This window comes from Grampus griseus (assembly GCF_964374135.1).
Source record: "Grampus griseus genome assembly, chromosome: 1".
Classification (NCBI taxonomy): Eukaryota; Metazoa; Chordata; class Mammalia; order Artiodactyla; family Delphinidae; genus Grampus; species Grampus griseus.
Window position 1 is genome coordinate 182,901,589 of NC_139017.1, and position 15,779 is coordinate 182,917,367.

General features: G+C 58.6%; 2 protein-coding genes across 5 annotated transcripts; one reads left to right on the top strand and one right to left on the bottom strand.

The window, feature by feature from the left end:
- The first annotated feature begins 74 nt into the window (after window positions 1-74).
- Window positions 75-12,935, top strand: INTS11 (integrator complex subunit 11). 2 transcript variants are annotated; one of them, XM_082665693.1, is made up of 17 exons: window positions 75-208; window positions 3,057-3,154; window positions 3,508-3,581; window positions 3,901-4,129; window positions 9,064-9,162; window positions 9,250-9,284; window positions 9,530-9,638; window positions 10,129-10,193; window positions 10,361-10,550; window positions 10,712-10,795; window positions 11,211-11,300; window positions 11,417-11,579; window positions 11,691-11,798; window positions 11,888-11,949; window positions 12,020-12,162; window positions 12,249-12,378; window positions 12,462-12,935. In XM_082665693.1, the coding sequence occupies exons 1-17, from the start codon at window positions 181-183 to the stop codon at window positions 12,522-12,524; spliced, it is 1,770 nt and encodes a 589-aa protein (XP_082521819.1). In that variant the 5' UTR covers window positions 75-180; the 3' UTR covers window positions 12,525-12,935. The 2 variants fall into 2 exon arrangements, with proteins under 2 accessions (XP_082521819.1, XP_082521818.1); XM_082665692.1 differs by having other exon boundaries at window positions 9,530-9,668; window positions 12,462-12,933.
- On the bottom strand, window positions 12,893-15,779 carry PUSL1 (pseudouridine synthase like 1). Of its 3 annotated transcripts, none has more exons than XM_082665714.1 (8): window positions 15,636-15,779; window positions 15,316-15,373; window positions 15,019-15,153; window positions 14,710-14,859; window positions 14,448-14,621; window positions 13,624-13,678; window positions 13,382-13,544; window positions 12,893-13,018 (listed from the first exon to the last, which is right to left on the bottom strand). In XM_082665714.1, exons 1-8 carry the CDS (start codon window positions 15,718-15,720, stop codon window positions 12,960-12,962), a joined length of 879 nt encoding a protein of 292 aa, XP_082521840.1. In that variant the 5' UTR covers window positions 15,721-15,779; the 3' UTR covers window positions 12,893-12,959. The 3 variants fall into 3 exon arrangements, with proteins under 3 accessions (XP_082521840.1, XP_082521838.1, XP_082521839.1); XM_082665712.1 differs by having other exon boundaries at window positions 15,019-15,206; XM_082665713.1 differs by having other exon boundaries at window positions 12,905-13,041; window positions 15,019-15,206.

Below are 15,779 nucleotides of genomic sequence, written 5' to 3' on the forward strand. Positions count from 1 at the left end.
AGAAGGTCCGATGCGCGGGTCCGAGTTTCCGTCGGGCGCGCCGGAAGCTGGCGCCTCTGGGGTTGCGCTTGCGCAGTGCGTCGCCGCGAGTCGGACGCGCATGGCGGAGTCCGGGACGCAGGCGCCTGGGTTTCGTGAGGCAGTATTGGTCCCGCCGGCTCGCTGAGCGCGCCCGACAGGATGCCCGAGATCAGGGTCACGCCCCTGGGTGAGTGCGGCGCGGTGCGGCGCGGCGCGGCGCGGGAGGAGCGCCCGAAAAGGCCGGTGGGAGGCTCGGAGGGCCGGGGACCCCGGGACGTGTCGTCCTTGCCGCGCGGCCCCCTGCCCGGCACCGGTGCTTAGGGCGCCTTTCTTCTGCTTCTGCATCCTCGCCACTTCCTGCCCTTCCACCTCCTCCATCTGTCTCGCGTCCCGCTTCCCTGCAGCCTCCGTTTACCCGTTTACCCGTTTACCCGTCTGCGGTCCACCCCAAGTCAGCCCTTGTTTTACTTGACCGCCGCAGCGTTAAAAAACAAAACAAAACAAAACAAGCCTCAAAACTTTGCTTTTTGCAAAAGATGTAAGTGCACAGTTTAAAGACTCAAGCAGTACAGAACAGTGTGAAGGAGGAAAGATCACTCAGAATCAGAAACAGCTGGGGTCTCCGTGCACACGTGCCAGGGGCTTTTCGGGAACCTGCCCCCTGCCCTGGCCGTGTGTTGGAAGCATCTTCTCCTAGGGATGTCCCCCGCAGCTCCACATCCTTTCTTTTGTGGTGAGCTCTCCTCAAAATAGCCCACCCAGCCCCCAGCGTGGACACTGAGCTGTTGACAGCTGCAGTGAACACTCCTGACCCTGGCCTGCTGGGTCACAGCGCACATCCTACCCCACCAAAGGTGTCGTCACCCCCACGGCCTCTCCTAGTTGTTGGCTCCGGGTCCCCTCTGGCTGCTTCAGCCCCACGCTCTCCCCACGCCTGGTTCTTCTCCAGGGGCCTTTGCAGGATCCTTCCAGCCTGACCCTTTCTCAGGTGACCCCTTTCTCACCACTCATTCTTTTTTTTTTTTTAAGATTTATTTATTATTTATTTGGCTGCGTTGGGTCTTCATTGATGGGCACGGGTTTTCTCTCGTTGTGGCGAGCAGTGTCTACTCTTGGTTTTAGTGCGCGGGCTTTTCATTGTGGTGGCTTCTCTTGTTGCGGAGCATGGGCTCTAGGCATGCGGGCTTCAGTAGTTGTGGCACACGGGCTCAGTAGTTGTGGCTCACGGGCTTAGTTGTTCTGTCACCGCTCATTCTTGAATGATCCTATCTTCTTACTGCTTCTTTTACCCCAAATCTGCACCTGGGTGTGCCCCCAAAGTCACTCAGCCGCAGCACCATCAGAGCAGAACTACTTCTGTGTCACCATCTGCCTTTGCCAGTTTCTGCCTCATGACCCCCTTGGTCTCTCCCACCACAGGGCCTTTGCACAGCTGCCCCTCTCATCCCAGCTGTCCCTCTCCACCCTGCTCGGAATTCGTCTTCTCAGGCAGGGCTGGAAGTTTGTGTGCCCTTCCCTGCCTTACTTTTTCCTGAGGTGCTGATCTCCCCGAATGCAAGTTTGTCTAGGTGATTATTGTCCGTGTTCTCGGACACACACACACACACACACACACACACACACACACCCCACCTGGAACCTAAACTCCCTGCGGCCACATGTCTCCTTGTTTTCTTCCCACCCTCCTGTGTGTCCCAGGCTCTGTCCCCACTTCGCCTGCCCAGTTCGGGCCACTGTCTGCTTCCTGGGATTGTTGTGGGTGTTCCTGTTGGGAGCAGGCGGCCAGTGCCTCAGAGCTGAGCTCCGGAGTCTGGAAAACTGTCCCTGGTCCCATGCTCAGGAGCCATGTGCCGTGGGCGGATCCCGTGACTTCTGGGACTTCACATCCTCGTCCGTGAAGAGGGGTGGCCCTTCTCCCTCCCACACATGTCTGCAGTGCCTCTGAGCGGGGCATGGCTTGGGGCTGGAGGTGCGATAGGAAGCAGGCTGAGACCCTGCCCTCAGGGAGCTCACATCCTGGTGGGGGAGCAGGCCTGTGAGAGACTTCGAGGCCACTGTCTGTGGCTGGGCTGCCTGAGGCTCACAGGTGAAGCTCGTGGCTGCTCTCACCTGCCGTTGCCACAGGTGACTGAAGCTTCTTGAGGACCAGCCGCGGCCCACTTTGGGCGGTGGCCTGGTCACCCTGGTGTGTGTGGTGCTAACAGAAGGTTCAGAAGGTTCCTTGCAGAGGGAGGCTTGTAGGATCCAAGATGAAAAATAGGTCATTTGCTGTCATCGGGCCTTGTGAGGCTGTGTCCCTTTCCTTCTGGGTGCCCAGACCCTAGAGGAGGTGACAGATGGCCGTATGAGGTGGCCGGGATATGCCCCGTTGGGCCTGGAGCATCTGGGCAGGGCTTGGAGGTCAGCACTGTGGATGAGATTCGGGTTATGGTCTGGGCTGGGGGTACCTGAGGGGGCCCAGCGGTGGGGCGTCTGTACTGTGGCCACTCTATTTGGTCATTGCTGGACAGCTAGGGCCATGTTTCCCCGTGGCTGGGCTAAAGCCACGCAGTGTCCCTCTGCAGTGGCACCACCAGGAGGTGCCTGGTGGTCACAGCTCGGATGTGGCCCCAGCTAAGGTTTTGGGAGGGGTGGTGAGGCCCCAAGGAGCCCTGGCCTGCCTCTCTTGAGTGCTGGGACCACAGGCCAGCACCCCTTACTCAGCTCCTGGCCTCAAGCCTGTGGGCCACTGCTTTGAGAGGTGAGTGGCAGGGCCCGAGGCTGGAGGCATCATGGGGAAGGGTCCAAGGTGGCCTTGGTGCTTTGTCCCCTCCCTGTGCGTTTCCCTTGCCCATGTGCAGAGGTGGCAATGCTTCTCACCTCACACCTTGTCCACACAGCAGCCACAGAGGGTTCTGCAGGGCCAGGGGCCCAGAGGGTCCTGTAGGGGTCTGCAGCAGGCGGCTGGACCTTGGCCTTGGGGCTGGGGCCATCCTCGCAGGGGCAGTTTCGGGGAGAGGAGCGTGGTAGCACCTCTCACCCGTCCACCCGTGCAGGGGCTGGCCAGGACGTGGGCCGAAGCTGCATCCTGGTCTCCATTGCGGGCAAGAACGTCATGCTGGACTGCGGGATGCACATGGGCTTCAGCGACGACGTGAGTCCCTTGGGTGGGCGGCCGCCACCCAGCCTGCTCTTTGGCATCACCAACCGTGGGCCCGGGCCTCGGCGTCTCAGGCTCTGACCCACAGAGGGGGCAAGGTGGGGCACTTGCGCGGGGCCGGTCTGTACCAGATCGGGGCTCCCGGCTCAGGTACCAGCTGGGCAGCTGACCCGCTTCCTGGACGCTCCGAGGCTCTGAGCAGTTGGCGGTCTCGGTGGGCCTGCGGGGTGGGGATGTGGGGGTCAGGCTCAGCTGCACCCTAAGCCCCGGGGGCCGTGCCTGCAGCCCCAGCTGCCCCACTGGCTCCCGAGCCCCGGTGGCATCCTGACCCTTCCCCTACCCCACAGAGGCGCTTCCCCGACTTTTCTTACATCACCCGCGGCGGCCGGCTGACTGACTTCCTGGACTGCGTGATCATCAGGTGGGTGCCTTCCCCAGGACCCGCCCACCCACGCAAGTGGCGACTTTTGATACGCGTCCCCCTGAGCCCCTCCTTGTTCCTTCCTGGAGCATTAGGCTGACCCCAGAGTGACTGCGTGCTGGTGGCGCCGCTAGACGCTGGGGCGCTGAGCCCCAGGGCGACTGCGCTCCGGCCCCTTCGCTCCCTCTTGCTTTGCGGCTCTCAGGGCGGGGTGTCTGAGGCGTGCACGGCAGGCCCTCAGCGAGCGAGGGAGGGGGGACGGTAGCCCCCGTGGGGAGGTGCGGAGGGCCCTCCAGGCTGACCCGTGTTGCTTCCCCAGCCACTTCCACCTGGACCACTGCGGGGCGCTCCCCTACTTCAGCGAGATGGTGGGCTACGACGGGCCCATCTACATGACCCAGCCCACCCAGGCGATCTGCCCCATCCTGCTGGAGGACTACCGCAAGATTGCCGTGGACAAGAAGGGTGAGGCCAACTTCTTCACGTCCCAGATGATCAAGGACTGTATGAAGAAGGTGGTGGCCGTCCACCTCCACCAGACGGTGCAGGTCAGGCCCCCCACCCCCACCCCGCTGTGTTGCCGGCGGGGAGCTGCCTGGAGGCGGATGCAGCACTTGGCAGGGCCTCTGCTGCTCCCCGGCGCTGCCTGAGCGCACTGAAGAGGCGGGAGAGGGCACCTGTGCCACCTGAGCACGCCGGGGCTGAGGCGGGGGGGCAGGCTGGGCGGGACGCCGACCGGAGTGTGGGCTGTGGCTCAGTGGCAGTTGTCCGCGGGCCAGCGAGGAGGCAGGAAAGTGATACCAGATGTGGAGAAATTTATCCCGCGGCTCGCGGAGTTGTCTGCTTTTCCTCAGAGTCTGGGTTTTGCTTGTTACCACGTGTCTAGCATTTGGGGTCGTCTTATCCTGGTTGAACCTTTTGTCAAGATGAAGTAGTGCATTTCTCCTCAAGAACGCTCTTACCTTTGAGTCCACCTTTCTGGTGAACGGGTCACCGTTCCCCCTCCCCCACCTTTAGTTAGCGTTTGCACGGGGCATCCTTTCCCATCTTTGTACTTTCTTTCTGCATCATGTTTTAAGTAGTTTGGGTTTAATCCAGCCTGATAGCCGGTCCTGTAGGTGGAGGGTTTGGACTGTACGGGTAATAGTTTGGGATTTAGCTGTATCCTCCTACCGTTTGCTGCTTATTTGTGCTGCCTGTTCTATGCTTTATTTCCTTTATTGCCTTTTTCTGGATTGACTTTTAAAAACTCTATTTCTCCTCTTATTTGGTAAGTAATTAAATATTGTTTTATAATTTTTGTAGTGGTAGAGATTACAAAACACATCCATGACAACAGAGCTCTAAGGTACTTGGAACTTCTGCCTCTTTCCGGGACGGTGCAAGAGGCTCAGAGCACCTCAAATGCATTTACTCCTCCCTTGACTCACTGGCTCTTGTTTCCACGTATTTTAATTCCCTCAGCGTGCGAGACCCCTGGGACCTCACCGCTGATGCTGGTAAGGTCAGATTTGCCGGGCGCCGTCTCTGTTTGCCTTTCCCACTGTTCCCCTCTACTGCCTGTGTTCTTCACTTTGTATTTGGGATGAAGAACACCATTGTGGGTCTGCTGGTGATGAATGCTCTCAACTTTTATTTGTCTGCAAATGTTGAAGACTTTTCCCCTTAGGTTTGGAATTCTGGGGCAGCATTTACTATCAGTATTTTGAATGTGTCTTCCCATCTGCTGTTTGGAAGAGAATCTTTTCTTTGGCTGCTTGTGGGATTATGTCCTTTCCTGTGGACTTTGGAGGGATGCTATGCTGGCCCCACCTGTTCTCGTCCTGTTGCGCCTGCTCAGGTTTGAGGCCTCTGGGTCTGCCCATTGCTCTCTCCCGGCTGAATGTAGGTCTTGCTTCTCCAGAGCCTTCATCGTCCTTTTATCTTTCTGTGCTTCATGCTGGATAGTCTCTACGAGATATTTTAGTTCATTAAGTCTCTTTTTGGTTATATGTAAGTGGTTGTTAAATTTGCTGAAATTTTTTAATTGATATATAATTGATTTACAATATTATATATTATAGGTGGACGACATAGTGATTCACAGGTTTCAAAGGTTATGCTCCATTTATAGTAACTATAAAATATTGGCTATCTTCCCTGTAGTACAGTATATCCTCGTAGCTTATATTGTGTGTAATAGCTTGTATCTCTTACTCCCCCACCTCTGTCTTGCCTTTCCTCTCTTCCTTCTCACCACTTGTAGTTTGTTCTCTACGTCTGTGATTCTGTTTCCTTTTTGTTACATTCACTAGTTTGTTGTATTTTTTAGATTTCACATATAAGTGATATCATACAGTATTTGTCTTTCTGTCTGACTTATTTCACTTAGCATAATACCCTCCAAGTCCATCCATGTTGCTGTAAATGGCAAGATTTCATTTTTTTTAATGGCTGAGTAGTATTCCATTGTATATGTGTACCACAGCTTCCTTTTTATTTTTTAAGATTTTTTTTTTTGACGTGGACCATTTTTAAGGTCTTTATTGAATTTGTTACAATATTGCTTCTGTTTTTTACGGTTTTTGGTTCTTTAGCCACGAGGCATGTGGGATCTTAGCTCCCCGACCAGGGATCAAACCCGCACCCCCTGCACTGGAAGGTGAAGTCTTAACCACTGGACCGCCAGGGAAGTCCCTTTTTCTCCCTCCCTCGCCCCAGCTGCACTGGGTCTTTGTTGCTCCATGCGGGTTTTTCCCAGTTGTGGTGAGTTGGGCTACTCTTCAGTGCGGTGCGTGGGCTTCTCATTGCAGGGGCTTCTCTTGTTACGGAGCACAGGCTCTAGGCACGTGGGCTCAGTAGCTGTGGCTCGCAGGCTCAGTAGTTGTGGCGCATGGGCTTAAGTTGCTCTGCGGCATGTGGGATCTTCCTGGACCAGGGATCGAACCCATGTCCCCTGCATTGGCAGGTGGATCCTTAACCACTGGACCACCAGGGAAGTCCTTGTACCAACATCTTGTTTATCCATTCATTTGTTGATGGGCATTTAGGTTGCTTCCATATCTTGGCTATCGTAAATAGCACTGCAGTGAACGTTGGGGTCTATTTATCTTTTCGAATAATGGTTTTCTCCGGATATATGCCCAGGAGTAGGGTTGCAGGATTATATGGCAACTCTATTTTTAGTTTTTTGAGGAATCTCCATGTTGTTCTCCGAAGTGGCTGCACCATTTTACATTCCCACCAACAGTGTAGGACGGTTCCCTTTTCTCCACATCCTCTCCAACGTTTATTATTTGTAGATGACCATTTTGACCAGTGTGAGGTGGTACCTCATTGTTTTTATTTTTAATTGTTTTAAACTTATTTATTTATTTTATTTTTGGCTGCTTTGGGTTTTCATTGCTGCGCACGGGTTTTCTCTAGTTGTGGCGAGTGGGGGCTACTTTTCATTGAGGTGCGCAGGCCTTTCATTACCATGGCTTCTCGTTGTGGAGCACGGGCTCTAGGCACATGGGTTTCAGTAGTTTTGGCACGTGGGCTCAGTAGTTGTGGCTCACGGGCTCTAGAGCGCAGGCTCAGTAGTTGTGGCGCATGGGCTTAGTTGCCCCACGGCATGTGGGATCTTCCTGGACCAGGGCTCGAACCCGTGTCCCCTGCATTGGCAGGCGGATTCTTAACCACTGAGCCACCAGAGAAGCGCCCCTCATTATAGTATTGATTTGCATTTCTCTGTTTTTAAAAAAGTATATTTTATTTATTTATTTATTTATTTATTTGGTTGTACCTGGTCTTAGTCGTGGCCAGTGGGCTCCTTAGATGTGGCTCGCCTGCTCCTTAGTTGCAGCACATGTGCTCCTTAGTTGTGGCCTGTGGGCTCCTTAGTTGTGGCATGCAAACTGTTAGTTGCAGCATGCATGTGGGGTCTAGTTCCCTGATCAGGGATCGAACCCAGGCCCCCTGCATTGGGAGCTCGGATTCTTAACCACTGTGCCATCAGAGAAGTCCCTGCATTTCTGTATTAATTAGTGGTGTTGAGCGTCTTTTCATGTGCCTCTTGGCCATCTGTATGTCTGTTTATAGTCGTGGTGTGTGAACTCTTAGTTGTGGCATGTGTGGGGGATCTAGTTCCCTGACCAGGGATCGAAGCCGGTTCCCCTGCGTTGGGAGCACGGAGTCTTAACCACTGTGCCACCAGGGAAGTCCCTGTGCAAAAGCTTTTAATTTAATTAGGTTCTATTTTTTTGTTTTTATTTCCATTACTGTAGGAGGTGGATCCAAAAAAAATACTGTTGCTATTTATGTCAGAGTGTTCTGCCTATGTTTTCTTCTAGGAATTTTATAGTATTTGGTCTTACATTTAGGTCTTTAATCCATTTTGAGTTTATTTTCGTGTATGGTGTTAGAGAATGTTCTAATTTCATTCTTTTATATGTAGCTGTCCAGTTTTCCCAGCACTATTTATTGAAGAGACTGTCTTTTCTCCATTGTATATTCTTGCCTCTTTTGTCATAGATTAATTGACCGTAGATGCATGGATTTATTCCTGGGCTTTCTGTCCTGTTCCATTGATCTATATTTCTGTTTTTGTGCCAGTACCATTTTTGATTCCTGGAGCTTTGTAGTGTACTCTGAAGTTAGGGAGCCTGATTGCTCCAGCTCCGATTTTCTTTACCATGCAGTTTTGATGACTGCAGCTTTGTAGTATAAAGTCAGGGAGTGTGATTCTTTCAGCTCTGTTCTTTGTTAGGATTCTTGTGGCTATTTGGCGTCTTTTGTGTTTCCACACAAATTTTAAAATTATTTGTTTGAGTTTTGTGAAAAATGCCACTGGTGTTTTGATAAGGATTACATTGAATATGTAGATTACCTGGGATAGTATGGCTCTTTTGAATCCTTAACTTGGGTTATTATAGTTCCTGGTTTTACAATTTCCACTGTTTTTAATAGTTTCTAGTTTTTTGCCAACATTCTTAATTTTTTCTCTCTCTGAATATTTTAATCACAATCCTTTTAAAGCCTGTGTCTGAAAACTCCAGGAGCCCTGAATCTGTTTCTCTGGACTGTTGTTCCTCTTCTTTCTGGCCCTATTGTCTCATCTCTTGTGTCTGCTTTTTTTTTTTTTTTTTTTTTTTTGGCGGTACGTGGGCCTCTCACTGTTGTGGCTTCTCCTGTTGCGGAGCACAGGCTCCGGACGTGCAGGCTCAGTGGCCATGGCTCACGGGCCCAGCTGCTCCACGGCACGTGGTATCCTCCCGGACCGGGGCACGAACCAGTGTCCCCTGCGTTGGCAGGCGGACTCTCAACCACTGCGCCACCAGGGAAGCCCTTGTGTCTGCTTTTGATTGAGAACTGGATGTCGTGTATGAAAAAACAGGGATGATGAAAGGCTAGAATGATGTCATCAACTTGCGCCCACTACTGCCCCAGGCTCCACCTCCCTGCCCCTCTGCCCTCTGCCCGGCACAGCCAGCAGACCTGAGGTCAGCCCTCTTCTCTGTAGGTGGACGATGAGCTGGAAATCAAGGCTTACTATGCGGGCCACGTGCTGGGGGCGGCCATGTTCCAGATTAAAGTGGGCTCAGAGTCTGTGGTCTACACGGTCAGTGGAAGCACTTGGGGCACAGGAAGGGCTGGCTGGCCAGGCAGAGGAAGGAGGCACCCTCCTCATTGCCACATTCTTTGCTAGGGGGATTATAACATGACCCCAGACCGGCATTTGGGGTAAGTAGGCCAGTACGTTTGTTTCATCCTATTGGGCGGGTCCCCCCGGGGGACAGGGTCCCTGAGGGGTGTGCTGGGTTCCCGAGCAGTCTGCATGTCATTGTCCCTGGATGTTCTGTCCCCTCAAGTGCTGCCTGTGCAGAGGAGGCAGGCTGCCTGCTAGATGGTCCAGGAGGGCCATGGCTGTGTACAGCCTTGCCACTGTGTGGCCTGTCCACCTCTGGCCACACCCACCTGTGTTCTAGAGCTGCCTGGATTGACAAATGCCGGCCCAACCTCCTGATCACAGAATCCACGTACGCCACCACCATCCGAGACTCGAAGCGCTGCCGGGAGCGAGACTTCCTAAAGAAGGTCCATGAGACCGTGGATCGTGGCGGGAAGGTAGCTGGTGGGCAGCGGGTGCCCCAGGTGGGGCTGGCTGTGTGCCTCTGGCCATGCTACATGGGTCTTTCGGCTGACCTGGCATGCGGTCAGGGACAGGGGTGCTGTGTTCTGGGCACAGAGAGAGGAAGGTTTGCTCAGCACTGGGAAGACAGATTCCCCCGAAGACCCTTTAGTGGGGCTCACCTACTCCTCGTGACTCAGATCCCAATGCAGGGCTGGCCAGAGTGTCCACCATGGTCACTTTGGGACAGGCTGTGCTGGGACAGAATGGGGGGGGCTGCCGGCAGTCTGCATGGGGCCTCCGGCCATCAGAGCTGCTGGCAGGGCTGGTCTCCTGAGAAGGTGGCCACAGGAGCAACTGTTGGCCTCTGCACAGCTGTGGGCTCGGTGGCCAGGCGGCGCGGCCAGGGGTTCCTCCCGAGCTGGCCTCCCATCCCCACCCCCACCCCACCTGCAGGTGCTGATCCCCGTGTTTGCGCTGGGCCGTGCTCAGGAGCTCTGCATCCTGCTCGAGACCTTCTGGTAGGTGTGGCCACAACGGTTTCTGGAGGCCCGGCCCTGCTGGCCGTGGGGTGAGAGAGGGCGGGGAGCGCCCTTCCTGGCACTGGACCCAACCCAGGCTGAGGGCACATGGGGGCTGCAGGCCAGCCCTGCCCCTGCAGCCTCCCCACCAGCCCCGTCCTCCACAGGGAGCGCATGGACCTGAAGGCCCCCATCTACTTCTCCACGGGCCTGACGGAGAAGGCCAACCACTACTACAAGCTCTTCATCCCCTGGACCAACCAGAAGATCCGGAAGACCTTTGTGCAGAGGAACATGTTTGAGTTCAAGCACATCAAGGCCTTCGATCGGGCGTTTGCCGACAGCCCGGGTCCCATGGTGCGGCCCATTGCCGGCTGGGGTGGGGTTCTGCTGGGCCGGGGCCCTGCCGGCAAGTCGCGCAGGGGAGCGGGGCGCCTCTGTGCCGGGAAGACCAGCGGTCAGAAGGCTGAGGGCAGGGGGGCATCTGATGCCCTGACTGTCCCACACCTGCCCCGAAGGTCGTGTTTGCCACACCAGGGATGCTGCATGCCGGCCAGTCCCTACAGATCTTCAGGAAGTGGGCAGGGAACGAGAAGAACATGGTGAGGGGTCTGGGCCCCAGGGCCGGTTCCCTGGAGGGCTGGCGAGGTTGAGGGGCAGGGGCTCCCCCTGGCTGGGGGGACACTGTTGCTGTCAGGAGGAGGCGGCAGCTTGGTACCCTGGGCATCGGTGTCTGACCCAGGCTCAGACTCTTGCTGTGTCTTGGCCTGTCTGCACCAGGCAAGAAAGCCCCCGGCTTCCCAAGTAGCCATCATGGGGGTCAGGCCTGGGCGGGCTTGTGCTGAGACCCCTGAGCCTGCCTGGGTCTGCAGTGGGCCCTGGAAGGGGGAGGGGCCTCCACCAAGGGTTTGGGTTCAGGTGGGCAGAGGGGCGGGTGGGAGAACATCCCGGGAGGAAGCCCTGAGGTAGGAGGCAGGAGGTGCAGGGGAGCTGCTCGTCCATCCCTCCCTCCTGCAGGTCATCATGCCCGGCTACTGCGTGCAGGGCACCGTGGGCCACAAGATCCTCAGCGGGCAGCGCAAGCTGGAGATGGAGGGGCGGCAGGTGGTGAGTCCTCACCCTCTCTCACCAGCTCTGTGGACCCTCTTGTGGCGGGGGGGGGGGGGGCCGCGGCCCTGGGAGCCACCACCTGTGCTGATGGCTTGCCTGCCGTGATGCCGCAGCTGGAGGTCAAGATGCAGGTGGAGTACATGTCCTTCAGCGCCCACGCGGACGCCAAGGGCATCATGCAGCTGGTGGGTCAGGCGGAGCCGGAGAACGTGCTCTTGGTGCACGGCGAGGCCAAGAAGATGGAGTTTCTGAAGCAGAAGATTGAGCAGGAATTCCGTAGGCAGCCCAGGCCAGGGCGGGCTGGGTGACACGGAGGGTATGCGGGCTGGGTCGGTGCAGGCAGGGCCCGCCAGTCTGGACTAAGGTTCTCTCCACACCCCGGCCCAGGGGTCAACTGCTACATGCCGGCCAACGGCGAGACGGTGACACTGCCCACGAGCCCCAGCATCCCCGTGGGCATCTCACTGGGGCTGCTGAAGCGGGAGATGGCACAGGGTGAGCGGCAGGGCCCATTGAGCGGGGGCGGGGCAGCTGCTGGGCAGGTGGCCCCACTGACAGCTCTGACCGCTGCCCCTGCCCCACAGGGCTGCTCCCTGACTCCAAGAAGCCCCGGCTCTTGCATGGCACCCTGATCATGAAGGACAGTGTGAGTGCCAGCCATCACTGGGGGCGGTGGGGTCCGCCCTCGCCGTCCCTGACCTGCCCTTGCCCCACAGAACTTCCGGCTCGTGTCCTCAGAGCAGGCCCTCAAGGAGCTGGGCCTGGCCGAGCACCAGCTGCGCTTTACCTGCCGTGTGCACCTGCACGACACGCGCAAAGAGCAGGAGACAGCCGTGCGCGTGTACAGCCACCTGAAGAGGTAGACGCTGCGGCCGCGCCTTCCGGACCTGGGGGGCGGGGCGCCAGCGGGGGCGCCAGGCAGGGGCTCACTGTGCCTCCCCGCAGCGTCCTCAAGGACCACTGCGTGCAACACCTTCCTGACGGCTCCGTGACCGTGGAGTCCATCCTCATTCAGGCCGCTGCCCACTCAGAGGACCCAGGCACCAAGGTGCTGCTGGTCTCCTGGACCTACCAGGTAAGGTGCGGGACTGGTGGGGTCACCCAGTCGCCCTGGGCTGCCTCACCGGGACCAATGGCCCCTCTTGCCTGTGGCTGCAGGACGAGGAGCTGGGAAGCTACCTCACGTCTCTGCTCAAGAAGGGCCTGCCCCAGGCCAGCTGAGGCCCCGCCGCCAGGACTGTGTGCACCCTGGGTCTTCCCTGTGTCCTCGGATGTGGAGCCCACAGCTGGCTACGACCCTCATCTGTGCAGAGACCACAGTGCCACCACGCCCCTGCCCGAGTGGCTGCTTTTGGCCGAAGAAAGAAACGGACCTGGGGGGCTTTTCACCTTTTATTTCTGCTCCTGGGCTCCCAGGAGATGGGGGGGGGGGGCTCCCGGGGTGTTGATTTCCAGTAAAAACAACCACAGGCTGTTTGGGTGTCTCGTTTTCCGGTGCTTGCGCCTGTCTCCTACACCCCACTTCTGGCAGCCCACCCGGGGCAGGCGGGGACTTGTGGCAGGTCCAGGCTGACAGGCGTGGGGCCTGCCGTGGTCCCTGTGTGATGCACCGTGGTGTACAGAGCTGGGCAGCGTCCAGCAGCTGGGCCTAGTGTGCTACGGCTGCCCTGACCTTGCTGCGTGTCGGGTCACGTGTGACCTCTGTGCTGTGGACTCTGAGGGCACATAGAGGCAGGACCTGTGAACAGACCCCAGGTCATCCTGGGGGCGTGACAGTCTCTGCAGGGGCCAGGCCAGAGCCTTCAGCAGGACTGCAGAGCCCCCTGCCTTCGCCCCAGAGTTCAAGCCCCTCTCTACCCTCTGCTGCCTTCTAGAACGCTCTCTCAGCCTCCCTCCCCACAGGGCCAGGCTGGGGCTTGGGCTGCTGGGCTCTGGCTTTCCTCTTGGCCACAGGCTGGAGTCCCAGCTGCTGGGACAGCATTGCCACTGAGAGCCCCTCCCACGGCAAGGACTCAGCCTTGGGAGGGGTCCGTCAGTCAACGGGGTACAAGCAGGGACCGCTCCATGCCGCCTCTTACCGAAGGCCTCGTAGAGCACCGCCTTCAGGAACAAGCCGTGGGCGGGAGCCACACGGCTCTGGTGCCTGCCCAGGGGGTCCTGGCTCTCCAGAATCATCTTCACCTGAGCAGGCATCAAAGCCCCCAGCCCCACGGCCACCAGCACAGATGTCATTCTCCGCACCTGTGACCCAAGGTGAAGAGTGCTGCAGCTGCCCGAGCCCCAGGCCCCACCCCCGGCAGGGCCCCAGGACACAGCCCACCTGTCTGTATAGGAAGGACTGGCTCTCAAACTCCAGGCTCCAGAACCGCAACCGCCTGGGGACACAGGTGCCCATGAGGTCTGGACCTTAGGGCAGCCTCAACCCTCCAGTGTGGCGTCCCCGCGTCCCACCCCAGGGGCCCCCACCTACTCCCCCCCAACCCCTTGTAAATGAAACTGGCGGAAGGGAGACTAAAGCCAGAGGACTGCTGCTTGTGAGCGGGGACAGCAGCGCCTCCAGGGTCTTGGCTGCAGGAGGAGGCCTTGGGCTCGGGGGCTGCGAAGGAGGTGGAGCGGCCAGCTTCTCTCCCAGGGACTCAAGCCCTGGGGCTTGGGCTCTCCAGCAGGAGTCGGAGGCTTGGAAGCTGGCTGTGCAAAGTCCCTCCTCCCTTCAGTGCTGGGCCCAAGTGGGAAGGCTCTGGAAGTCAGTAGCTGCGGTCTGGCCAGAGGCCCCTGGGACAGTGCTGGGGGCAGTGGAACCAACCCCCTGCCAGCCTGGGCCCGAACGAACCACTGGCTTGGTGCTTCTCCCCCAGTGGAGTCTTTTCACCGACCGCCGGGATCCATCCATGAGGCAGTGAGCTCTGGCAGGTTAGGCAGCCTTCTCTGCCCTCTGCCCCCCAGCCTGGCAGGACCCTAGCCCAGGGGAGGGCACAGCTGCAGGCTCACGGGTGTTGGGGCCACACCACTTGGCTGACTGGCACCTCCTTCTCCCCCAAGGCTGGACGGGTGCCCAGGGAGCCCCCAGTGCAGCACCAGGGAAGGTGCTGGAGCTAAATCCAGCCTTTGCAGCCTCCAGACCAGAGTGTAGGCTGCCCTTCTCACCTGCTCTCCTCGGGGAGGACAAAGGGGCTGCTGGCAGGGTCGGGGGACACGGAGGCTCGGCGCAGGGTGCGCACCGGGCTGGTGGCCGGGCTGCCAGCCGACTGGAAGGCCCTGAAATCGTGTGTCCCCAGGAGGTGCTGGGCGGCCTCCCGCATGGCAGCGACGTCCAAGCAGCTGCAGGGAGCCAGGTGAGTGGTCAGGAGCGAATGGCCGGCCAGGCGAGCCTGGCAAACCCCTCAGGGTCACTTTCACACCCACTCACTCAGCCCGAAGCGCCCAGCACCGGTTTCGTTCAAACACGGGCAGCTGGTCAGGCCTGTGGCAGCCAGTAGCCAGACGGTACAGGTAGGTCCTGGACGTGGCTGCGTGGCGGGCATGGAAGTGGCTGGGCACACGGAAGGCCTGCAGTACCCTGTGGGAACGAGGCCAGGAATGACCCCCTGCCCTGTCCATGTGACACCCTGGCATCTCTGCCATCACCCCCAAGGAGTCCTGTCCAGATACAGAGTCCTTCTTCACCTCCCGCCTCCACCACAATGGACGAGTTCCGGGAGAGCAGAGAGGTGCTCACCGGATGGCCGGGTGCCTCAGGTGGGTGTTGAGGGCTTGCGTCAGGACTTCAGGGGAGAAGGGGGGCCGGCCTGAGCGGCGCTGGACGTCCAGGTGCGCCGCGTTGCTCAGGGCATGGACCCCAGCATCCGTGCGGCTGGAGATAGTGAACTTTACCGGCACCACCGAGTTCAGCCGCTCTGCGGCCTCCTGAGGGGGGCGGGGAGCGCACAGCGGCCGCGGGCGGGGCTCCCATCTGCCCCACCCCCGGGTCGCCCTCCTCCCTCACCCCTCCCTGGCGAGGGCCGGCGGAGCTCACCTCCAGGTAGTTCTGGACTCCGATGGCGTGCTGGGCGCCCCTGACTGCCGCGACCCCGCTGTGGGCAGGGCGGGCGGAGGTTAGCGCGCGAGGCCGCCCCGCCCCGGACCCCGCCCGTCCCATCTTATGCGGCCAAAGGCGGCCGTTCCATGCCCGGGAGGCCGGGGCCCGAGGCCGGAGGTGTGGGCCCTAAACTTAAATCCCTCCAACCCCTCGGGCGCCGGCCGTCGGCTGCTCTCTGGCTCGAGCTCGGGTGCTTCCCGCGGGGCCGAGCTACATGAGGGGGTTGCGGGCACGGGTGGGAGGCCTAGATGACGTACTTAAAGTCCGTGCCCAAGTACTGGAAGTACACGAGGTAGCGCGCCCGCACTGAGCCCGCGCCCATGGCCAGGCCGGACCCGGCATTGGGGCAGGCGGAGGGCCAGGCGGAACCGGACCCCGCGGAGCGGCAGGCGGACTGGGAC